The sequence below is a fragment of the Pipistrellus hanaki genome (assembly GCF_964339955.1).
Source record: "Pipistrellus hanaki genome assembly, chromosome: 1".
Lineage (NCBI taxonomy): Eukaryota > Metazoa > Chordata > Mammalia > Chiroptera > Vespertilionidae > Pipistrellus > Pipistrellus hanaki.
The window spans coordinates 126,110,458-126,136,177 of NC_140503.1; the positions used below are offsets into that span (position 1 = coordinate 126,110,458).

The following is a 25,720-nucleotide window of genomic DNA, read 5'->3' on the forward strand; positions in this document are numbered from 1 at the left end:
GGGCTAGGGTTGAGCAGAGGACAAATGGAAATGACTGCTTAATGAGTTAAAGGTTTCTTTTTGGGGTATTGAAAATATTCTGTAAGTCAACCTTGTGTATACACTAAAAACCATGGAATTGTATAATTTTATGACATGTGAATTATATCTCAGTAACAGATCATTTAAAAAAGTATGGAGGGGCTTTGCTAAGCACTATTCTAGATCCTGGAATATAGTAATCGACAGATAAAAATCTGTGCTCTTATAGTAATTATATTCTGGAGGACAGGATGAGAAAGAAAAGATAAATATCTGAAATACTATTTTACAATAGAAATAAGCACAAATAAAAATTAAAAAGTAGAAAGTAGACAATATCTGTCAACTGTTTAAACTCATGATAGTCTCTAAGCCTTTGCTCAAAGGAAAGAAAAAACAAACCTTCATTCTCATAAATAAGCTCCAGGTGATTTGACTAGTAGCATGGGGTATTTTACAGGACAGGGACTATATTTTATTCATCTTTACAGCCTTAAGTTGGTGGCACATGTTGGAACCACAAGCATAAGTAGAATAATCCAGGAAAGGCTCATCAGTTTCTTTGGTTTCTCAGCCAGTTCCACTTACAAACCATTCATTGTTACTTAAAAAGAAAATTGCCATTTCACATGGTATCTCATATTTATGTTTACTTTCCTATCCATATATTTTAATGGACAATAACATTAAAATATCTCTATTATCAAAGGGTGATCTGTTGATATTTTTAAAAAATACACTTTACTGATTTCAGAGAGGAAGGGAAAGGGAGAGAGAAATAGAAACATCAATGATGAGAGAGAATCATTGATCTGCTGCCTCCTGCATGCTCCCTACAGGGGGATCTAGGGATCGAGCCTGCAACCAGGCATGTGCCCTGATGGGGAATCAAACCATGACTTCTTTGTTCATAGGTTGGCACTCAACCACTGAGCCATACCTGCTGGGCAATGACAAGCTGGGAGAAGAGCACCCACCCATGTTCTCTATGTTCTCTTGATTTTCACAGGACAATCACTTGATTTATATATTGTGTAAAGAGTGGCTGAGTTGTTTTACTTCTCCCTGCTTTCCATCATTTACCCAATTCACTCTTCCTCCCTTCTCCTTTTGAAAAATAGAGATAGCAAGAATACATGAAACTGAAAAATATCAAAACATCACATGAAAATAATAAAAATATGTCAAAATGTGATGGAGGGACTTGAGAATAATGAGCTTGAGAAAAAAAATAGATAATTTCACTGACTCTTTTAATTTTGTACTTAGATACCATGTAGCCCAGAGTTCTTTAGGCTGAGCAGCACTGTGCTGAGAGATCCTTGCTTGTTTAAGACCTCACTGTCAACACTGTGAGACTGAAATGCAGATAACCTTTTCCCCAGGTCTTAAAAGTAGACCTTTAAAAAGCACTTTAATTTTTTTTAATTATAGTTGACAAGCAATATTATATTAGTTTCAGTTGCACAACATAGTGATTAGACATTTATATAACTTACAAGTTGATGCCCCCAATAAGTCTAGTACCCACTTGGCACCATACATACTTATTACAATATCACCAACTATATTCCCTCTGCTATACTTTACATTCCTGTGATTATTTTTATGACTATCAAATTTGTACTTCTTACTCCCTTCACCTTTTGAAAGTAGACTTTTTAAAAGCTATGTGTAGTAGACTGAAAGTCACATTTCTGTGATCAGGACCAATTGTGTCCAGAGATGAAATACACCCTCCCCTATGTGAAGCAACATGATAAACATGAGGTAGACCCTACTGCTAAAAAAAATAATAAAAATAAAAATAAAAAAATTAAAAAAATAAAATCTCATCTAGCTGTCACTGGGTCTAAATTGCTACTCTCAGAGAATATTTCTGTGCATTCTGTACTTCTTTACAAAGTGCAGATATTATGGAAGAGGAGAAATGTAAGTTGACACTGGGAGCCTAGACAAAAATCAAACAGGGAACAAAGTACCTCAAGTGTGTGACATGGAAAGCAAAACACTAATAGAGCAGCAAAATTTGGTAAAGAGTTTAATGAACCAATTCATCTAAGCTGAAGAAATGATAATAACATTAGGACTTTCAGAAATTTGTTATGAAAATGCTATGTCTTACAGTAATGTCTAGAGCTCAGATTGAATATCTATTTCAGTTTTCACATTCAAGCAATAATCCACGAGATGACATTGCTACAGAAGCATATGAGGATGAGCTAGACATGGGCCGGTCTGGATCCTACCTGAACAGCAGTATCAACTCAGCTTGGAGCGAGCACAGCTTGGATCCAGAGGACATCCGGGTAATACCAGTATTTCTTTTTTATTTCAGATTAGTCCCATTTATACAGGCAAACATGTGTGGGCTGGTGTATATGTGTGTTCATGTGTGTGGATATGTGAAAGAAAATGAAAAAGTGTGTGATTATGTACAAACTGAAGACATAAAGAGTTAATCCTGTTCTAAAACATGTAATCATGGTATAAATTACAGTGCACAAACCAATCTTGATAGGCTCAACTAACTTTTTGACAGCCATAATTATGAGCTTGTTATACATGTTCCATAATATGGTTTATGATATTTTGCTGTGAGCAGAGAGCCTGGATTAATTAAGATAATATGTGGCAATATGTCAGCATTTGGAGAAAGATGTTTTTAGTATTTGATGGTTTGCTATCCCCTAAACCTAATCTAACATTAGGTACAACTTCATCAATGGCTACATGATGTTTCCAATATTATTGCAGGGATACGTTTTATCAGTAGACAATATGGTATGTTTTATTATGGTCCAGGTTCTGTCTGGCCCACAAAATTTGCAAGTTCAAAGTTCTTGCTCCATAAAGCAGGACTAGCATGCATGGGTGTATGTCTTAACATGTCAACTCTGTGTGAAACAAAACACAATATAATCAGAAAGTAAGAATGTGGAGAAAGTTGATGAGTAGGAAGAGCTAAACAATTTCCATAAAGAGCTCAAGCTTATTGAATTAAAATGACCATTTGGCTGAAACACTAAATTCCACACCTCTGTGAATTTACTCTTGTTCTGGCAGGATGAGCTAAAGAAACTCTATACCCAGTTGGAAATATATAAAAGAAAGAAGATGATCACAAATAACCCCCACCTCCAGAAAAAGCGGTGCTCAAAGAAGGGCTTAGGCCGATCAATCATGAGGCGTATAACCGAGATCCCAGAGACGGTCAGCAGGCAGTGTTCCAAAGAAGACAAGGAATTCGCAGATCACAGCATGGCCAAAAGCACTGCCCTTGTTAGGAAGAACCCGCAAGAGTCTTCAGGTAACACTGGGAAACCCAAGGAGGAATCCCTGAAAAACCGAGTCTTCTCAGTGAAGAAATCCCACAGCACTTACGATCATGTGAGAGACCAAACGGAAGAGTCCAATAGCTTACCCACTGAGAGTCAAGAAGAGGAAGCCACAGAAAAGTCCACACTGGAGTCTCTGTCAAGTAACAAACCAACACAGACACCGAAAGAAAACAGCGAGGCTGAGTCCACGGAGTCTGTGCCTTTGGTGTGTAAGTCAGCAAGCGCTCACAACCTCAGCTCAGAGAAGAAACCAGGGGGGCATCCCCGAACATCCATGTTACAAAAGTCTCTCAGTGTCATAGCAAGTGCCAAGGAGAAGACTCTTGGGTTATCTGGGAAAACCCAACCACCAGGTGTGGAAGAACGTGCCAGATCCCAGAAACCTCTGCCAAAAGATAAAGAGACAAACAGAAAACACTCAAATTCAGATAACATAGAGACTAAAGATTCTCTCCCTCAAAACTCTAATAATCTGGACGAGCCAAGAAAACATCAGAAAGCTGGGATTATGAAGCAACAAAGGTCCAACCCCCCTACTGCCAATTCTGACATGAGCCCAGGCACCACCCAGATGAAGAACAGCTGTGACATCGGGGAAGTGTGCCCTTGGGAGATTTATGACCTGACCCCCGGTCCTGTGCCTTCAGAATCAAAGGTTCAAAAGCATGTATCTATTGTGGCCTCTGAAATGGAGAAAAACCCAACCTTTTCCTTAAAGGAGAAATCTCATCACAAGCCTAAGGCAACGGAACTATATCAGCAATCCAACCAGAAGAGCATAGACAAGGCTGAGGTCTGCCCTTGGGAGAGCCAAGGCCAGACCCTTTTTGAAGAGAAGCAGCATTTGATTTCTAAGACTCAGGTTCCCCCAGGGAGAGCCAAAGATGAGAATGGTGGTCAGCGTTGTGCAGCCACTGTGTGTGCTGGGCAATATGAAGAACTGCCCCCCAGAGTTGTAGCAACAAAAATAGAGAATGAAAATCTCAACCAAATAGGAGACCAGGAAAATAAGACATCTTCCTACAATTCAAGTAATAATTTTCAGCAGCCTTTCACATTGCGAGCTGAGGTGTGTCCTTGGGAGTTTGAGGCCCCCAATAAACCAAATGCTGACAATAGTGTAGCTTTACCTGCCTCTTCGACTTCAAATGCAAATAAGGTAGCAGGGTCTCAAAAATAAGAGATCTGAGATACTTTCAAAGTAGCATTCCCCAGAAAGAAAAAGAAGAAACCCTGAATTTGATAAGACTGAAGATAGAAGGATCAAAAATTCCCAAAGAGTATTTGCCCATCAGGGAAAACATGAAAGCATGGGTGGAGGGAAACTAAGGAGGACAGAGAGACATCATCATGGGGAAGTTAGACTGGCCCCAGAGTCTTTCCCTGTAGCACTAGGAAAATCTTTACATTCAGCATGTTTAGAGGAAGTAGCCTTCAATGTCTTCCCCTGACCAATATTTACCCATGGGACTTCGGAGATCCTAAGCAAAGCAGACCAGAAGACATGGAAGAGGTATGAGATTTGCAAAGAAGAAGGTATAAATGAATATGACAGAAATTCTAAGTAGCTGACTGAAAAGAACTTACTTTACCTATATAACCTTGATAGCACTGCTAACTTAATGCATCCCAAACTACCTTTTATATCAATGATTGCTCTCATTTTCTTATAAATGTATGTTTCAGTACATTGTTGTGTCTCATATTCAAGCATTCCAGATTGTATAACTTTTGCAAATAACTTTGATATTATGTGACACACATTTATGCAATCTTCAGCTACTCAATTGTTCTTGCAACTTACAGAATACCTGTTATCTATCAACTTTAGTTGATTCTTGAAGTATAGTAAGCTTTCTCTGGCTTGGGAAGTCATAATTGTTATGAAAAAAGTATTTTAGTTTTGTGGTTTATATATTGCAAATTTGGATTAACTATTATTTCACTTCATGGTTTGTTATACTGTCTTAATCAGGGTTTTTAGTACAAGTTACTTGTTTTGCACTTCTTGTTCAAATTGAGAAGATTTATTAATATCAGAGATCAAATGGTCCTACATAGTCTTATGTCTCAATTAGTTAAGGACAACTTATCTATTGTTTGAAGTCAGAGATAGATAATGCCTTCATTCCAATTAATTGTCCCTTTGAACTCTTTTAGTATTTCGTACTTAGCAGCATTTTGTAAGGAAGAAGCTAAGAATGAGAACAATACATGTGCATTATTATTACCATTGGAAAGGGAAGACTCTAAGAATGGCATGAGAATTACTGCAGAGCTAGGAAATTTGCCTTTCAAATCAGAAGGAAAGGGAGCTCCTGATAGCACTTTCAAGGGGTTATTTTTTTAAAGAAAAAATTACAACTACATCAATATTATTATATGGGTGTATTTTTATTGTGCATACTAAATATAGAATATTTTCAATGACCTTAAAGTATTTATTCTCATAGACACTTATTCATTGCTTCAGCTAGGGCTAGAACTTGCTGGACTCAGATCCCAAAGAGATTTATAACCCGGTTTATTCCAAGCCTATAAGGTGGTATGGGCTCATCCTTCTCCCAAGCACTGGAAAACTTAACAAGTCCTGCAAATTGCCATTGTGAGCCATCTAGTTCAAAATTTAAAATGCAGAGGTTTATTTGCAAGGCAAAACAGCCCTCAAAGCATACTTTACACAATTTATTTCATTCCACACTGGCAACTTGGTGTGAAAATCCTAAATTGCTGATTTGGCCCTGCTGATGTGACTGTGCAGGAGATTCTATTTCAAAGCTCAGCTTCACTGTATTTAAAGATGAATCACTTAAACATGGAACCCAGAATTCCCTTTCTCGCACCCTAAACACTGACATCTCAATGGCTTATCTGGCCAGGACACTTCCAGCAGAAGTAACTTTTTCATTACATGAGCAGCAAGGAACACATGCTAAGAGGATAAAAGATGAGAAAGAGAATCAGAGGTGGATATAGGGCTGTTCTTAGAGAATAGGATTCTCAGTGGGCGATAAAAATGAAGACTTCTTTGCATTCATTATCAAAACTTCCTCAACGATTTTTATTCAGGAGTAAGTGAGCCCTTCACCATGTTGCAAAGCTGTGCACAAATCTCCCTCACCCGGTTCCTCACTTTGTGCATTACTCAGGTTTGTGGATAGGTTTGAAGACATAGAAATTCTATTTTTCTGTGTGTTTCCTTTATTTATTTCCTCTTCCCTTCCTTTTCAACCAGGCCTGTCTACTTGGTAATTTAGAAATACTGTTAAGGTGTGTTTGTGTACCTGTTTCTAGATCCATGTACTTGTTTAATTTATGTCTGAGATCTGTTAGCACTTTATTCACTTTTTGAGAAATAAGCAGCCAAGCATCAGTGACTTTTTATTGCACTTCAGAGTGATCGTGCTTGAGGTGTGGCTTAAAGAAGACTTGCCAAAGTTCACCTTAGTCTATAGATTTTTCTCCACCAGCATAAATCAGCAAGAGTGCCTAGGGTCTTTCCTAGAGTTTCATTGTCATTATTTGTCACCAAGAGAAGTTAAAATCATCTATAATTCTTGAGGTTATTTTCCCAGATTAATAACAAGGAAGTGAATAAACACTAATATGGTCACAAACACTTGCTAGGTTGTCCTTCTCAGTGCATGTGCAGGCTGCATCCTGTCCTTGTTTTTAAGCCAGGGTTTATAAATAAGTAGATTTATACCAATTTAATAGACTTGTATATTTTATGCCAGAATTAAATGCGTTACAACATGAATTATAACTCAACCCATTGTAAACTTTGGTGGCAATATGGATTTGAAACTCGACAGCTCTCTTGTATTTGCTTCATAAGTTTCTGCATGCAAGTGATGACAGGTAGGACTGAGAAAACACTGCCTTTGACTTCTAGCATTTAGTAACCAAGAGCTGTAGAGTCTATAAAGCTATAAGTCTATTCACTCACTCTGTGGTTATTCTGAAACTATTATCTGAAACCTACAGCATCCCATCATGAAATGTTTGGTAAATTTATGTTGTGACATGTTGCCGCATGTAAATAATTATAACATCTCTGCAATAAAACATTTATATGAAAGTGATTTGTGGTGATTTGTATGTCCATCTATTGAAAATTAAGTTTATTTTTCCCTAGCCTACTTTAGAAAGAATCCTAGATATCTTTGGCTTTACCACACTTATATAAATACATTCTCATATTGCCTATTTATAGGAATGTATGATGAGCCAAATGAGATCTCAAAATATACAGGTAATCATTCAGAGCCAAAAAAATCTGTGAGGACCAGTGCTTTTGACTTACAAAAGCTCTAGCTACCTTAAGCTACCTTTTTAAATTTACTCAACACACATATCAGGCAATCAGCTAAGCCGTGATGATGATCTATAGATGAACAAGAGATCCAATAACAGCCCATCCCATAAGAGTACCCAGACACTGCTGTGGTAATAGAGAGGAGATTCTGACAAAGTCACCATGTCAGTGCAGGCTTAATAGAGAGGCAGGCACACCAGGCTGAAATTCCGCAGAGGCGTCAGGTATGAAAGGGAAAGAGTATAAGGCCAGAAAGGTAATTGTGCACAGCCTTGCATGCCATGCTTCAGATTAACTACAACTTCATCTTGGTATCCTGGGAGCTGTCAAAATCTTTAACAGGGGGAGTAACAAAGTCATGTATGAGGAGGATCATTTGGGAAGCAACCCAGAAATGAACCTAAGTGGAAAGAGATTAGAAGCAGCTAGATCAATTAGAAGACTAACATGGGAGTCAGGGTAAGAGAAGGTCTAAAGAGGAAAAGAAAAGATTATTGGTTATTTCATCAAAATAGCATCTTCAAATGGGCTTATTGTTGTTTTTAAACTCCAATGAAGTCAGAACAATCAGTGTAATTAGTATCTATGTCAAATATAAATATTGTCCTTAAGTTTGTGGACATTTTGGATCATTTCCAACATTTTAAAATCCCTCACTGAGGATCAATAGACCCTATGTCATCTTCTGTGAGAAAAGCTGTGAAATAGGACACCAGCTTCATGCCATGGGAAACCTTGATAAACAAACAAGGCTAGGAAAGAAGCAAAGGGCTTGCTGCAGCATGGACTTCAATTCTTATCTGCAAGTGGCTGCCCTCTGAGGCAGCTCCAGGAAAAGAAGCCCTGTGACAAGAGGACAGAGGAGGGAACGGATCTACCTTATCCCTGCGATCTTTGCTTTTAAGGCTTCGTAGTGAATGCCCTTTCCCCAGCTCTTCAAAGCACTGTGTGTTCCATAGTCTATGGACTCTCAGCACTCATACACAGAATCAGTAGTTTCAGCTCTTTGAGTGAGCCTGAATGGCAAAGATAAAAAGTGTGTGGGGATTAACTAATCACGAAAATCTTATTTTGCTTTCTTGTATGATGATCAAATGGAGTTTTTCAGCGTTTGTTAGAATTGCTAAGTTGATGGCTGTGTGATTTTTTAAAATATATTTATGAATAAAGGTAGACCTTGTTTCTTTACTCTAAATTTAGAGCTTTTATGTTAAAAATACCTAAGGAACATATTTCTATCGGAAATTGACTTTATTACACACAAAATAACTATGCAAATCTATTGTTCTAAAACAATGCACGTAACTTAAGAGTTTATTATATCAGCCTATTCCATCCTTTTCCCCTTGAATAGTTACAAAGACAGAAATAATATCCTTCCAATTTTGGTCATTTTCTCTCTAAATATTTGTTTCTTGGAAATTTCAAGGCCAATTTCAAGCACACTGTGTATTCTAATTTGGTGTTAACTGGTTGAAAGGCAGATAATGGAATCTATGAATTGATTTTTCATTCCCCTCTCTTTCTCATCTTGGTGATGTAAAAATAATACTTGTCCAAGATAAAACTGTTTGATCAAATGAAAATGGAAAATGAGAGAAAAATATAGGTAAAGGTCGGTGCTGCACAATTGTCTCATTTCTAGAAAGAGAAGTAAGCTAAATATGCAGATACAAGGTTCATCACAGCTGTTAATAGAGCACACTCCCATTTCAGTTCAAACAACCACAGGAGGGGGAATGGAAATGCCTGCTTTTGAGCATACAAGAGAAATATTTTGTAAAGGGTTTTTCCCCCGAACATACCATGTGGTTTTGTTCCTCCATGCCTTTTGTCTTGCTGTTTGGTTTCTGTGAAGCTCTTTCTTTCCTCCTTCCCCCTGTCAATGTCTTCTGTATGTTTCCATACCAGTGTGTTCATGTAATTTATTGTTCAAAGGAAACCTTTGAGTGAAAGTGCAGTATTATAATTATGCTTGGATAGCAGCACAATCTGGGCTGTCCCAGGCAACCCGGATGTTTGTTGTTTACCCTATTCAAGAAGAAATGCCACATTCCCTCATGAAGCCTTTTCTAATACCCAAGTCAAAATGAATCCCTCTCTCCTCTGTGCTCACCTGAGGAATGTGTTTCAGTCTAGTACTGCATTGACTAGCAATTTAGTTACTTACATACTATCAGAACCATCTAATAAATTAATAGCTCCTTGAGGACAAGGATTTTTTTAAATTCTTCCATGCATTCTCAATTCCAAAGTGTGCCTTGCTCTAAGTTCAATCATTATTTGCCCAACTTAAAATGTTAAGTAGTAATCACTGTCACTTTAGACTCTAAAGTATACTCAAAGAGAAAGAGAAATCCAGGGGCTGGATGAAAATTTGCTGTAGTTTCTAAAATGGGCTTCCATCTACCTCTTGGCCATTCCTGGAAAATGTACAGATGATGACTGAACCATGGTAACTGTGCTTCCAGCATAGTGAGGTATTGATTTGTCATCATAAAGAGAAAGAAGCCTAAGGTTTGGGCCAATGCCCTGTTTGCTGGCACTATAAAAAACACTTCCATATGTCATAATGTTGCAGAAGACCAGAGAAAAACCAAGAAACACTTTTAGAGGAAATGAGTTACTCTCTTTAATATACCAGTGGACTCAGTAGAATAATGTCCCAAATCTGAGTAAAGTAACATGCAAGGGGCTTCTCTTTTATATCTTTCTGGTGTCTTTGTCCCACAAATATGGATTATGCTTCAGGTCCTTTCCGCGGGCTTTGCAAGAAGGCCCGGGGTGTTGTGGGTCTCCAGGCCATATCTGATGGTCTGACCTGGCGCCAGCGTTAATACCGCCCTCCTCTGGGGCTGTGCACTTTTCACAGTTTTATGGCCTCTGTATTAAGATAACAGGTTCTGCAAGACCAGTTTCTGGGGGAAAAAAGCAATGAATTATAGGTTATCAAGAATGTACACGGGCCTTGCTGGCACAGATCCAGATTGCCAGCCCCCCAAATATCAAGGTTACATTGTAATTAGTCCTTTTTAGTCTTCTCAATAAAAAGTAGGAAATATTTACGTTGGCTATAGGAACTTGCTTGTAGTTATTTGAACTCTTTCTGGAAATAAAGCATGGGGGTATTTATTTAGACATTGACATAAAAATAGATCCTGATGTTAGCCTTTCAGGTGTTCTGAGAAATGAGTAGTTTGGACAAACTATTGGAATATTTGACTGACTTCAGAATTTCTCATCCATATATCGCATGTGATATAGAAGTAGTCATAATATGCACACACATACTTTGTTCTAGATGTGAACAAAAATATGAAGGTTGTGTGTACATATACACACTACTTTTTATAACTTGGAAAATCATAAAATGCATTTAAATTTGCCAAATATATAAAGATCATAAAAATATTTTAATTTTTCTCACATCTTAAAGATTATATGCTTCCTCTAAGTGAATGGGTCTGATCATTGAAGCTGAAAATATTTGTGATCTCAAGATTTTGTTCTCCTGGGCTTAACCTTTTGGGAGCATCTTAAGTATCAACGGTATAAAAAATAACCTGGCATTTACACAGCACCTCTCTCCTCCTCAGCTCAAAGAGCTCATTGTTACAGGAATTCTCACAGGCATTTCACTCATCGGTATGTACTCCTTAAGGCACATTCCAGTCTAAGGTCCTATTTTATTTATTTATTTATTTATTTATTTATTTATTTATTTATGTTTATCAAGAAAGTACTTATATTTCTCAATTCATTTAAAATATCAAAATTCTGGTAATCCATTTTTTTCATTTGTATCCCAAACATAAATAGAACTGAATTCTTCTGTATCGATTACCATTTAGCAGCCTCACTTTCTTGATTTTTAAGATTCTCCTTTTAAACTTCATCTGCCAGATGTTTTGGTTTATTTGCATGATTTTTCCCCCTGCATTGTAATGCCCATGTTTTTCATGTATGGGATATCTCACAGCCTCATTGTTTAGGAACAGCCCCAAACCTAGAAGTAAATTAGTGTTTGACAATGATTGGTAGCCAAAATGGGCAAGAAATGCTGAAAACCCTAAAAGTACAGAGGCCCACTCTGAAGGCGGCCAGATGTAACTGGGAGAAGATTGTTAAAGCCTAGTACCATTAATGCCAAACTGAAGAAGCATCAGAAAACAATAACAACAACAACAACAAAAGGGTGGGGTAGGGGGTATAAGTGTGAACAAGAAAGAAATAAAAACAATTAATAGCAAAAGCTGAAGCTGTGGATTGAACAAATAAGAGCAGAGATTAATAGTAATGGGGCCAGCAAAATACAGACTGACAATTGTTCACCAAGTGTCCTCACCAAATGGGCTGTCTATGGTACTGAAGTATAAAGACAAAACGGAAGGAAGGAAGGAAGGAAGGAAGGAAGGAAGGAAGGAAGGGAGGGAGGGAGGGAGGGAGGGAGGGAGGGAGGGAGGGAGGGAGGGAGGGAGGGAGGGAGGGAGAGAAGGGAGGAAGGGAGGGAGGAAGGAAGGGAGAAAGGGAGGGAGGGAGGGAGGGAGGGAGGGAGGGAGGGAGGGAGGGATGGAGGAAGGGAGGGAGGGAGGGAGGGAGGAAGGGAGGGAGGGAGGGAGGGAGGGAGGGAGGGAAGGGAGGGAGGGAGTGAGGGGATGAAAGGAGGGAGGGAAGGAGGGAGGGAGGGAGGGAGGGAGAGAGGGAGGGTGGGAGTAAGAGAACTGTGAAAAGCACAATGCTATAGTACAATAATTATACTAATAATCAAATACTCAACACAATCATTTCACTCATCTTTAAAACATATACCCTTAATATCCTTGGTGAATAAAAGTGCACTCCATTACCAAATTCATACTGTGATCACAATTAATTGTGATATGTTCACTAAAAGAAAATGTAGTCTGTTCCATTCAGGAGTTCAATACCCAGCAAACTTAAAACAAATCTAACACAGATAGATAGTTCATAAAAAGATATACTCAAGGTGTTTTAATTTTTTGTGAATCTCTTGACAAATGGTGCTAAGGGAGCATTTAAAACATATTTCTAGAAAATTACTTTCATGAGATGGAAAAATCCAGTTATTATCCTTAATATCAAATTAAAATTTTTATTTTCATTTAGAAAATTAGATTTGCTTGAGGGGTTTCTAAAACAACATACAATAAAGAATAAATTGTAGCCAAAACTGGTTTGGCTCAGTGGATAGTGTCGGCCTGCGGACTGAAAGGTCCCGGCTTCAATTCCAGTCAATGGCATGTACCTTGGTTGTGGGCACATCTCCAGTAGGGGGTGTGCAAGAGGCAGCTGATTGGTGATTCTCTCTCATCGATGTTTCTAACTCTATCCCTCTCTCTTCCTCTCCATAAAAAATCAATAAAATATATTTTTAAAAAAAAGAATAAATTGTAAAAATCAGGTCAGAATGACCCTACACTTAAATATACAGAGAAAATATAATTCCTATTTTCCAACATGGCTCTGATTTTCTTCCCAGGCCTTCACCCGTTTGGAAGAAGGGCACAGTTTTGATTTGCCAATTACCAGTATTTCAGTCTCTTCTAGTTTAAGCAGTTTCCGTTCTGTTTATAAACATTCACTCTTCTTCTTCTTCTTCTTCTTCTTCTTTTTTTTTTTTTTTAATGTGCTGGTAAGAATCTATAATATTAAAAGCATAATATGCTAATTGGACCAGACAGCTGAACAACTTTCCAGACATCATTTCAGATGTCCTTTCAGATGAAGCCACAGCAGCAGGGGCCAACGCAGAATCAGTTAGGGTGATGAGGCAGGCAGGCAGAGGGGTTAGAGGCCATCAGACAGGCAGGCAAGCAATTAGGGGCAATCAGGCAGGCAGGCAGGAAGAGTGGATAGGGGCAATCAGGCAGACATGTAGAGTAGTTAGAGGGTGATCAGGTAGGAAGACAAGCAATTAGGGGCAATCAGGCAGGCAGTCAAGTGGTTAGGAGCCAGCTGTCCTGGATTTCAAGAGGGATGTCTGACTGCTGGATTAGGCCAGATCCTATGTGGGATTGGGCCTAAACCAGCAGTTGGACATCCCCTGAGGGGTCCCAGATTGAGAAAGGGCTCACAGGCCGGACTGAGGGAACCTCCTCCAACCCCCATCCTCCATGCACAAATTTTGTGCACTGGGCCTCTAGTACTTAATATAAGATCTACCCTCTTAACAGTTTTTAGAGATACTATGTTGTACAGGATAGTAAGTCTCTGCAACTTATTCCTCTTGCATTACTTAAATGTTATACCCATTGATTAGCAAATTCTCATTTCCTCCTTCTCCCAGCCCCTGGCAACCACCATTTTATGTTTTGTTTCTGTGTATATTTTAGATACCTCATAGAAGTAGAATTATATAGTATTTGTCCTCCTATGATTGATTGGCTTATTTCACTTAGCAGAAAGCCTTTGGTATGACAAACTTGTACGTATTTGATGTCATATATTGACCCTCCCTTTCTCCAGTGCATCTGGGTGGAGAAGGGGCCTTGCTGGGTTCTTGTGGTGACAGAGGTAAGCAGGGTCCTTGGGTCTGATTGGTTTGCTCCCTGCCCTGTGACTTTTAAAGAGCTACCTCTGGCTAGCCTTTGCAATCTTTGCTGCTACAATTGCTGGAGTTATTCCCCCAGAAACTTGCCCCCAGATTTTAAAATCCTCATTCCCATGGACTTTGACAAATTTTCACCCCTGGACTCTGAAGTCTACTGGTACTTTTAGCACCTCCACATCTCATGGTCAGGGCATAGTCATCTCACTTTCTTGCACACCAAGCTAGGCCATGGGACTCAAAAGCAGCTGTTCTACGCAACCCTATTACCTACTACCACTCTTATGCCGTCATGGAAAGCATGTTGGAACTGCCTGTATTTAGAGTTTCTCCCAAAGGCTTACAACTTTCCTCTGGCCCCTGTGTCACGGGAAGTATGCCATGAGTCTAAATATCCATGGAATCTCCCATGCTTCCATGTGTTTCCTAAAGCCACTCCTCCCACTCAGTAGTTGAACCCAGAAGTTTGAATTGGTAGAGGGATGAGAGCCTGGTACCTGAGCTTCTGCTTCTTCTCCTTCTCTTTCCCTTCTCTATCCCACAATCACACCAGACCAGAAGGAATAAGCTTCAGGATTTTCCCTCATCATATTCCCTCTCCGCCCCCCCACCCACCCCCCACCCCCGAGTCCTTATGAGTGGCAGAATATCTTCTACACCTGTAACACATACACTCTATCATCCTCTTTCCCTATATAAAGCCAGTCATGCAAGCCTATTGTTTCATTGAAAAATCCTACTTGGGATGACAGAAGTTCAGTATTAAATACTCTTTTTTTTTAGATTCCTGCTGTGCAATCTTCATCAAGACCACCATTTTAGGACTCGCTGGGAAGATGGTCATTTTCAAAGAAATACATAAAAGAAAACAATATATCAATTTGGAAAAAGTTATGTAAATATTGAAAATATATTACATAAATGAAACATAAAAAAAACTTAATAAGTTTTGAGTTCAGTATTCAGAACTTGGAGTGAGCAATTCTGTATGGGTAATACTGGAGGGGCAAAGACTTTGGAGCTGGAGTGCTGAAAAATCTCTGGAGGACCAGTCTGACTCACCTTATTTCAGGCTCCTTCCAGTACCATGTTCTCCTGGTCCTTTATGCTCCTCTCCTTTACCTGTTACAGAATAACTGTACTATTTATTTTGGTGGGATAACTCTTTTTGACACATGTAGACTTTTTCTAAATTTCCCATAAATATTTTTTTTTCTGAGATGGTATTGCTATTTCTTCAGTGCTTTTCTATTACATGGTTTTCCTTTGTTAAATATTTATAATTTATCCTTATATCCTGACATAATAATCCCCAAAAGTGAATTCTTATGTTTCCTTCCCATAGTTCACATAGACACACAGACACAACACACATGAACACACACACACACATGAACACACACACACACACACACACACACACACACATTTTTTTCAATTTCCAGCAGTGCTCCATAAATTCCACTTTATTTCATTAGTCATAACATAAGTATAAAAAATTCATTTTTCAATAATTTCTATGTAACAATAAAAATATAATTTCTCATTTCTCCCCAAAGGCTGGGTTGGGAACTTAGCCAGTTTATTTCATTTCCCTTGAAATTATAGGCATTTTTATTAAGAAAATGCAAAGAAATGTGTAACGATTGTTTGGACAAACAGCTTTGGTCAGGGAAAGGTGTCAGAAGGTTTAATTGGGGTCATATTTTAAATGCAGCTAAGGGTCCTTTTCCCTACCCACCTTCTTGACTACTCCTAGGAATCTACAGAATATATGGACTGATATTAGAGTCTAGACCTGAGATGAAATCACAGCTCTACAAAATTGCTATGACATATTTCATTATCCTCATCATTTTAATGGAACTGGAAAACATTTATGGCACTGACCGAGGAATCCAACACCTTACATGTACAGAAGACAAATGTATATTCTCTATCTCGCAGAGGAAAAATTTGAAGTTCAGAGAGCTTAAGTTGGCCTCAGTCTTCAGCTAAGTTATATTTTTTTCCCTCATCTCACTCTCATCAAGACTAGAAATAATATCCCAAATTGCTACCACACACACACACAACTGGATGGTATGAAGAGAGTGTCCTGAGTCTAGCACATAGTTGGCCCTCAAGAATCTTTAGCTCTCTTCTCTTTCTTTGCTATCCTCTCCCAAGAATCTCAAGCATGTATGGAACTTTGCTGGTTCTAAGTTACACCTTAGGAATGCCCTAGTAAGGGGGAAATATTTAAATGCTATAGGACTGAGTATGGAAGTAGAAATGCAAGCCAACTTGAAGCAAGGCAGTTAAGAGACAACTCTCATTTATGGAAGTTTATTTACCTATTACTATCTTTACCTTGTGCACTTGAGTACATTGACTTGCCCACAGGGCCTTTCACTACTCTCCCAGCAAAAAAGAGATGTAAGAAAGAACAAAATAGATACTGCAGTAACTTGAAATCATTCTGAGAGTGGTGGCAATTAAAATTAAACTTCAAAGCAAATAAGAATGTTCTCCAGAGAGTTCATGCTGCTACAAATAGTAAGTAGATCACAATTAAATGTTTATTCTGTGGTTTCATGGTATGTGTCATTTCTCTCCTTTGCCTCCAATCCCAAGATCCCATTCACTAAAGATATAACCTTTATATAAGAAACTAGAGGCCTAGTGCACGAAATTCATGCACAGGAAGGGGGGTGTCCCTAAGCCCACCAGGATCCTCTCGAATCGAGGACATCTCCAGGGATGTCTGACTATCTGTTTAGGCCTGATCCCAGTAGTCAGACATCCTTCTCACAATCCAGGACTGCTGGCTCCCAACCGCTTGCCTGACTGCCTGCCTGATTGCCCCTAACCACTTCTGTCTGCCAGAGTGATCACCCCTGAATCACTCCACTGCCAGCCTGATTGATGCTTAACGGCTCCCCTGCTGGCCAATTGCCTCTCACTGCCTTCCCTGGTCAACCCCAACTACCCTCTTTTGCTGGCCTGATTGCCCCTAACTGCCCTCCCCTGCAGGCCCAGTTACCCCTAAATGTCCTCCCATGCCAGCCTGGTTGCCCCTAGCTGCCCTCCCCTCCAGGCCTGGTCATCTGTAACTGTCCTCCCCTGTAGGCCTGGTCACCCCCAACTTCCCTCCCCTGCTGGCCTGATAACCCCTAACTGTCCACCCCCACAGGCCTGGTTCCCCCCAACTGTCCTCCCCTACAGGCACGGTCACCCCTAACTGCCCTCCCTTGCATGCCTGGTACCTTCCAACTGCCCTCCCCTGCCGACCATCTTGTGTCAGCCATCTTATGTCCACATGGAGGCAGCCATCTTGTGTGATGGTCAATAAATGACATAGGCCAAATCCCCCAGGGAGTGGGCCTAAGCTGTCAGTCAGGCATTCCTTCAGGACTCCTGGACTACAAAAAGATGCAAGCTGGACTGAGGGACAGCTCTGCCTGGCTTGCTGGCACTTCTACACCACCACCTCACGCAGGAGGGAATAAAATATTTCTGTCCAGTCTGTGGTTCCAGTAGCACCCACTTCCAGGTAAGTGAATGCACCTTCCATGGCCAACATTGCAGCTCCTGGACCCTGACTTCTGGCTGTAAGGCTGTGCTGCCTGCATGGGTGCAGAGATCAGTAATGGCTGTGGCAGTGGCAGTGAAAAGGCTGTGTGCTGAGTTGGGGCGGCCCCAGTGGCCTCCTCATGCAGAAGACTCTGTGGGTACTCCAAAATGCCCCCCAACCAATGCACTTTTGAAAGATTTTTAAATGCAATTAATACCTAATTTCCCAGAATACGTCCACTGTATAAGACAATTTGCACCGATTCTTTGCTGAAGAGACAGGTGGGAATAATTCAATTACTTGAATTATTTGTTCCTAGATTTACAACATCTATTGCTTTTATATATTCTCTGTTACCTTGAGCTTTTCCTAGGTTCTTTTCTTGAGAACATTATACCTAATGTGTTCCCTTTTATGCAGAGGGAAGTGACTTTTAAATATTCTCTAATAATTTGATGTTTTTCTTGAGCTATTTAAAAACCCAGAACCCTTGGAATAAAGAGGATACAAGTTTCTCTGGGAAAGGACCCCATTATACTGCCAAAAATGTCTACTTTCAATCTTTTTCCCGGCCTTCCCAAAAAAGATCTATAGTCTTTTACTGGGGTGACTGTACATTAGGAAAACAATACTTGGACTTTTCAAGAATGACAGGACACTAGACCAGAAGACCCAAAATATCACTGTGTTCCAACAGAGTAGGAGCTTATAGAGATGAAGTGACCAAACTAGTCTTACCTCAAGTTTATCTCTTAGTGAATTCTTGAGTCCATTTATAATTATTTCCCCAGTCCCAAATGCATAACAAAAACAGAAATATTCAGCAACCAGCAGAATCTCCACGCTGCTACTCCTACCAAATTCAATGCTGCATTTTTTTTGAAGTGTTGCAGAGATTAGTGACATCATAGGGACTAGAAGGATGCAGAGGTGTTGATTTCTACCAGATCCTCATTCAACTCACTTATTTGACCTGTGAAAAAAGCAGATAGTTCTTAAATAATGATAATGGACTTAGGCAGCTGCTGTTCCAAATTTGGTTTTCTTTCCTGAGCAAATTAACACATCACCTAGCAAATGGTATGTAACAACTGAAGGAGGAAAAGTGTTTTTTGTTCTATAAATCTGTTAAGAACACTAAATTTGATTTAGCTGACAAGCCTAGAAATATACCCTCAATGTCCTACTTTCAGGGTATATCAATTATCAAGCCCTCTGTCATAATTTAGCCTAAAAGTACCTTGATAGCTTGCCTCCCTTTTGTATAGGACTTGGCACTGGTCCTTTACATTGATGATATTATGCTGATTGAGCCTACCAAGCAAAAAGTAGGAACTATTCTACAATTATTGGCAATATATTGCCAATAATTGTAGAATAGTTCCTACTTTTTGCTTGGTAGGCTCAATCAGCATGTCATAGGATGGAAAACAAATATGAAAAAACTCAATCAGCATGTCATAGGATGGAATATGAAAAAACTCAATCAGCATGTCATAGGATGGAAAACAAATATGAAAAAACTCAATCAGCATGTCATAGGATGGAAAACAAATATGAAAAAACTCAGGGAACTTCCACATCAGAGAAATTTCTGTGTGTGTGGTATGTCAATTTGTACTTTCTAAGGTAAAGGATAAGATGTTGCATCTCATCTATGCTATACCAAAAATAGAAGCACAATGCCTAATGGTCTCTGAATTTTAAAGGCAACCTATTCTTAATTTGAGTGCATTATTCCAATCTATTTATCAAGTTATTAGGTCAGTCCATTTGGGGGGTGTGGGTCTTAGAAATTGCAATTCTGGTCACAGATTTGGATAGAAACCCAACTGTATTTTGAGGGGGAAAGCAATTTTATAAGGATAAAAAAAGGGGGACTTCGAAAGAGGTGTGATTGGTGTTGGCAATTGAATTTACACTATGCTTTATGTTATTAATTGTTTATGTCTATTGCTAGGTTAAGTTTTTATTTTTTTGATAGAAGAGTTCAATGATGCAGTCAGTTTCAGGAACTGTATCAGGATATAGCCATTGTGTTTTAACACATTTCAAAAGTTCAGTTTCACATGAAGGAGGTCAGTTAGTTCAGCTTCTCAGAGACCTCCTGGCTTCATTTTAAATTGCTCTCTTGACAATATTACCTGCATTTGCTGCTTTTCTTTCACAATAGGAAAAACTGCTAGTTATGAGTGGAGTTCAGAACAAGAGGAGGTTCTGCAACAGGTCCTAGCTGCTTGCTGTGCCATGTGGGCTAATATATCCATCAGCTCCCATGGTGCTTGAATTGTCAGTGGCAGACAGATACCTACTGCTTGGAAATTTTGGCAGGCTCAATAAGTGAATCAGAGTTCAGACCATTACAATTTTGGGTCAAAACTCTACCATACTCTGTGGGTAACTACTCACCTTTTGAGAAACAGCTTCTGGCTTGCTACTAGATTTTAGTAAAAAACTGAACACAAAAATATGGGCCACAAAGTTACCATGATGCTGCTCACCATGAATTTAGTGCTGTCTGATCCATCTAGACATAAAGAAGGGTATGATCAGCTGCACTCCATCAACAAATAGAAGTATACACAAGATCATTCTTGAGAAGGTTGTTAAGGTACAAGTTACATAAGGAAATAGCCCAATGGTCCCCATGCCTGGTACATTACCTTCTTTCCTGGCCCATATCTATGGCTGCAAGGGGATTTCTCTATGATAAGCTGAGTGAAGAAGAGAAAACTTGGGCCTGGTTTACTTATAGTTTCATGCAATGTACTGACACCATCCAGAGTGAACAGAAGCAGCACTACAGTCCCTCGCTGGACCACCCCTGAGAAAAGTCGTGAAGGGAACTCCTCCCAGAGGGCAGAACCTAAAGCTATGCACCTGTTTCTCCATTTAGCTTGGAAGGAGAAATGGCCATAGGTGCTACTGTGTTCCAGTTCACAGACTGTGCCAATAACTTGGCTGGATTGTCAAGGACTCAAAAGGAATCATTGGAAATTGTTGTCAAGAAGGTCTGGGTAAGGAGACCTCTCTGTATGAGCAAAGAAAAGTGAAAGAATTTGTGTTTCATGTGAATGCTTACCAAATGTGAATGCAACCTCAGCAGAGAAGGATTTTAGTAATCAAGTAGATAGGATGACCTCTGTGAATACCACTTAATCTTTTTCCCCAGTCATCTCGGTCTTTGCCCAATGGGCAGGGATGGAAGTTAGACCTGGGATCAACAACAAGGACTTCTTATTAACGCCAATGTGGCTCCAACCACTGCTGAGTGGCCAATGTTAAATCAATACTAAGTCCTCAATATGCAGAGTTATCAGTCATCCATCTGGTGGCAGGCTGATTACATTAGACCACTTCCATCATGGAAAGTGCAGTAGACCCTTAGTCCAGATACAGATTTGCCTTTCTTGCATACAAATCTGCCAAAATTACCATTTGATGATATAATGATAATACCTTATCCACCATTATGGTATTCTACTCAGCCTTGCTTCTGGTGAAAGAACTCATTGCATAGCAAATGAAGTGCAGCAATGGGCGCTGGAATGCCCTGAGCTTTCCATGTTCTCCATCGTCCTGAAGCAGCTAGCCTTATACAACAGTGAAATGGCTTTTGAAGACTCATTATGGTACCAGCCAGGTGGCAATACTTTGCAGGGCTGGGACAAGGTTCTCCAGGATTCTGTATAGGTTCTGACTCAGTGTCCAACCTCATAGCTGGGGTTCATAGGCCAGGATCCAGAGGGTGGAAATTAAAGAAGCACCACTCATTATTGCTCATAATGGTCCAATCACAATATTTTTGTTTCCTGTATCTATAACCGTATGCTCTGCTGATCTAGAGGTCTTAGTTCCCAAGGGAGGAATGCTTTCACCAGGAGACATAATGATTCTATTGAACTGGAAGTGAAGACTTCCACTGGGCCACTTAGAGTTCCTCATGTCTCTGAATTAACAGGCAAAATGGAAGTTGTAGGTCTGGCTGAAGTAATTAATCTCCATTGCCAAAAAGAGATTGGACTGTTATTACACAAGGAAGTAAGGAAGAGCGTCTGGAATACAGTAGTTCCCTTAGAGCATTTCTTAGCACAGCCACGCCCTGTGATTAAAGTCAATGGAAAATTGCAAAAACCCCATCACTCTGCTACACCCACTAGCCACGCCCATCAGCCAATCAGAGAGAGTATGCAAATAAACCCAACCAAGATGGCTTCAGCCACAGAGAGCAGGAGGGAAGCTTAGGCTTCTCAGGCAATGGAGAAAGTCAAGCTTTCCACCTGCCCTTGCCAGAAAACTATAAAGATGCAATTATAGAAGATACATAAACCCAAACAGAAATGGTGACAGCCACAGGGCTGGAAAGAGTAGGAGGCTAGGGTTGCCCCTGGCAATAAAAGAAGCAAAGCTTTTCACACACCCTGGCCAGCCCAGGCCTCCACTCGAGGCTACAGAATTTTAATTATAGAAGATACATAAATTCCAACAGAAATGGCTGCTGGCCACTGACTGAGCAAGAGGCTTGGCTCCTCTCCAGGCTACAAAGTTTCAATTGTAGAAGGTAAATAAATTTCAGATACCAGGGCCTCCACTTGGGTCACCAGGAGGTTGTTTGGCCTGAAAACCATCACAGGCTCCTCGCTCAGGCCTCCCCATATCCCAAGGTAACCCCCACCCTGATTGGGGCACACTTCAGGCAAACCAGCTGGCCCTCACCAGTGCACCAGGCCTCTATCTTATCTAATAAAAGAGTAATATGCATATTGACCATCACTCCAACACACAAGGTGGCTGCCCCCATGTGATCAAAGATCCTTCCCTGATGTGAACACAAGATGGCCACCACAAGATGACCAGCAGGGAAGGCAGTTGGGAGACACCAGGCCTGCATGGGAGGGCAGTTGAAGGTGATCAACCCTGCAGGGCCTAACTGGGCAGTCGGACATTCCTCAAGGGGTGCAGTTAGGAGTGACCAGGCTGGCAGAGGAGGGAAATTGGAGGTGACCAGGCCTTCAGGGAAAGGCAGTTGGGGAGAACCCAGGCCTGCAGGGGAGAATAGTTGGGGGGGACCAGGCCTACAGGGGAGGGCAGTTAGGGATGACCAGGCCTGCAGGGGAGGGCAATTAGGAGCAAAGAGGCTGGCAGGGGAGCAGTTAGGCATCAAGCTGGCAGAGGAGTGGTTAGGGGTTTATCAGGCTGGCAGGCAGAAGAGGTTAGAGACAATCAGGAAGACAGGCAGGTGAACAGTTGGGAGCCAGCAGTCCTGGATTGTGAGAGGGATGTCCCAGATTGGAGAGGGTGCAGGCTGGACTGAGGAACAACCCCACACCCCCATGCATGAATTTCATGCACCAGGCCTCTAGTATAATAATATCCTATATAATTTGTAACCAGGTTAATTGTCCTCACTATCAGAGTACTTCCAGGAGTTCAACCAGGGGGTAGGACGGTCAGTGCCATTGGCACTGGCAGGTGGTCAGGGGGAGGGAGGAAGGTCCTTGCACTGGCAGGTGGTCAGAGTAAGGGAGGGAGGCCCTGGCCAGTGGTAATGGCAGACAGCTGAGGGAAGGGAGGGAGTGCCTGTCCAGCAGCTAGCAGCTACTAGGGACCTTACCAATGCACGAATTTCATGCATTGGGCCTCTAGTATAGATATAAAGGTCTACTATGCAAAGTGTCTTTTTGGGAGTTCAACTGACCAGGAGTTTGATTGCTTGCTATTTCATGTGCTGACCACAAGGGGGCAGAGCAGAATGAAGGAGGACCCTGGCCTGAAGTTGGCAGCTGTGGAAGGGTGGCCTTGGCCAGCAGCTGGCAGCTGGGGGAAGGAATATATATTGACTCTGTTTCTCTAGAGAGTCCTGACTGATACAAATGAGGATATTACTGATTTTTACATTATTGGCTTGCTGTAAGAATTAAATGAAATACATGTGTTATTAACTTACTATGTTCCTGGCATACAATTAGCCTTCAATAAATGAATCAGGGGTGGTGATTACAGTAACATTATCTCACACATATCTACTAGGAGTTTGTTAGCTTTATAGTATGTATTTGCCAAAGCAGCAATAGCATTATTCCAAGATCCATTTAATATCTTAGCTTCAAACAGCACTGATAAGTCAATCAATACTTTCTGCTTCTGTAGGTCACATAGCCTTGTAGGCACATCATATTATTTGAGTTTTTGAACATGACCTTTCATGCTTCCTTGTCATGTAGAGGTGAGTGATGGGGAAGGTGAACGCTGCAGTATTGCTGGTAACTAGGAGACCTGCTTAACTCAATTCTTGGCACTTAAAGAAAATTTAAGGCATAAGTAATATCTCTCTCCCAGTATGAGGGAGCAGTCCAACATCAAATTATAGGCTTAACTTAAATTTATTAAAATTAATTCTGTGCAAAGATAACACAGCCCTGGGAGAGTCAGTCCCCACTCCAAGAGATAGTAAAACAAGAGGCTGAATTAAGCTTGGTAGAGATCCAGCTGGAGTATAAGCTGGAACTTAGCAAAGAGCGATTGGAGGAAACATTAACTACAGCAGTATATAAATCCAATTTGAATATTTTAAAATTTAACTGTTACTATGAGTTATATGATTGAATTCGCCAACTAATGAAATCAACATAGTCAAACCAGTTGCTATTGCAATTTTATTTAACTTCCTAACCATACAATCATTGAGAAACACTGGGAAATCTTTTCCAGGGAAATATTTAATATATCATTTTATCATCCAGGGTCTCAAAAATCTTAATTTAGTTATAATAACGTGTGATGAGTGTATGACTAACTGTAGTTGCACACAGGGATCCAGTCACATGACCAGAACAATCTTTAAAGTAGGCTAAGCCCTGCCAAGATCCCATGTGTTATCTGTAGGTCTGGGAACATCTTGTCTGGCCGATTTTTTCCTGAACTGAACTAGTTAGCCTATGGTACTCAGTGATAATGGAGGTTCTTACAGGAGAAATAGTCTAACCAGGATATGTAATTATGAGAGCACTGCAAATCTCTAAGGGAGGGGCCTCAACTGTGTGACATAGACATTAATTATAAAAGATGTTCATATATGGGGAAAGCTTGTGTGTGTCTGGAGACCTGGGCAGCACACATGAAGAAGATAGCACAGACTTTGCCTGCCACTGTATTTGCTCTTGTATCGATAATAGAATGGGACATGAAAATAGTGGGAAGACTTACAGTGGTTAATAACATAAATCCTAGGTTTCAGGTCTAGGTTATCTACTCATTAGTTCTATGACTTGAGGCTGGCACTCACTAAGCCACAGTCTGCTTATTCATGAAGTAGGATAATAATAGATGAGACAGATTTCACCCAAAATGAGACTATGCAAACACTAAAGTTCCATCATCATTTGATTCCATGATTAATCAGAATAACTTTTTCCTGGCCATTCCTATTTATAGTCACCTTTGAAAAGAATTGTATTTAAATTGCAAAAGCTTTTCCTAAATTTGAAAGGAAAACCACCTTCAGCTGCATAATCCACCTAGAAAAGAAGACAATGGAAAATGAAAAAAATATTCCAACTTCATATACTTATACTAGTATTTGTTTTCTCTTTATTTTAATTTAAAGAATGCAGTGATGATTTTAAAGGTACAAGCAACCACGCCAAGTGTCCAGGTTTCTATGGCATATGACAGCTGAGAGTCCAGGATGAGTAGAAGGCTCTATTTTTAGTTTTAGTCAAAGGATAAAAAATCAGAACTTCCTGTGGGATTCGTCTACTCTGAGTCATGCAACACCATCAGGCCAGAATAAAATAGCTCTATAACCCAAAGCATTCATTACTCATGAAATAAAGAAACAGAAGAGGCTTTAGATATTCCTCTCTCCATAACCAGTTTTTGTGGTTTTCTCTGAGATGAGTATACTGTTCTTAATG

General features: G+C 40.1%; 1 protein-coding gene across 1 annotated transcript in view; it reads left to right on the plus strand.

Annotated features, from left to right (window-relative positions):
• GPR158 (G protein-coupled receptor 158) overlaps window positions 1-8,808 on the plus strand; it is a 334,424-nt gene extending 325,616 nt beyond the window's left edge. The window contains exons 10-11 of the mRNA XM_084867984.1: window positions 2,184-2,330; window positions 3,088-8,808. Coding sequence (XP_084724110.1) covers window positions 2,184-2,330; window positions 3,088-4,542 — 1,602 coding nt within the window. The 3' untranslated portion in view covers window positions 4,543-8,808. The remainder of the gene's footprint in view (window positions 1-2,183; window positions 2,331-3,087) is intronic.
• Window positions 8,809-25,720: the final 16,912 nt, after the last annotated feature.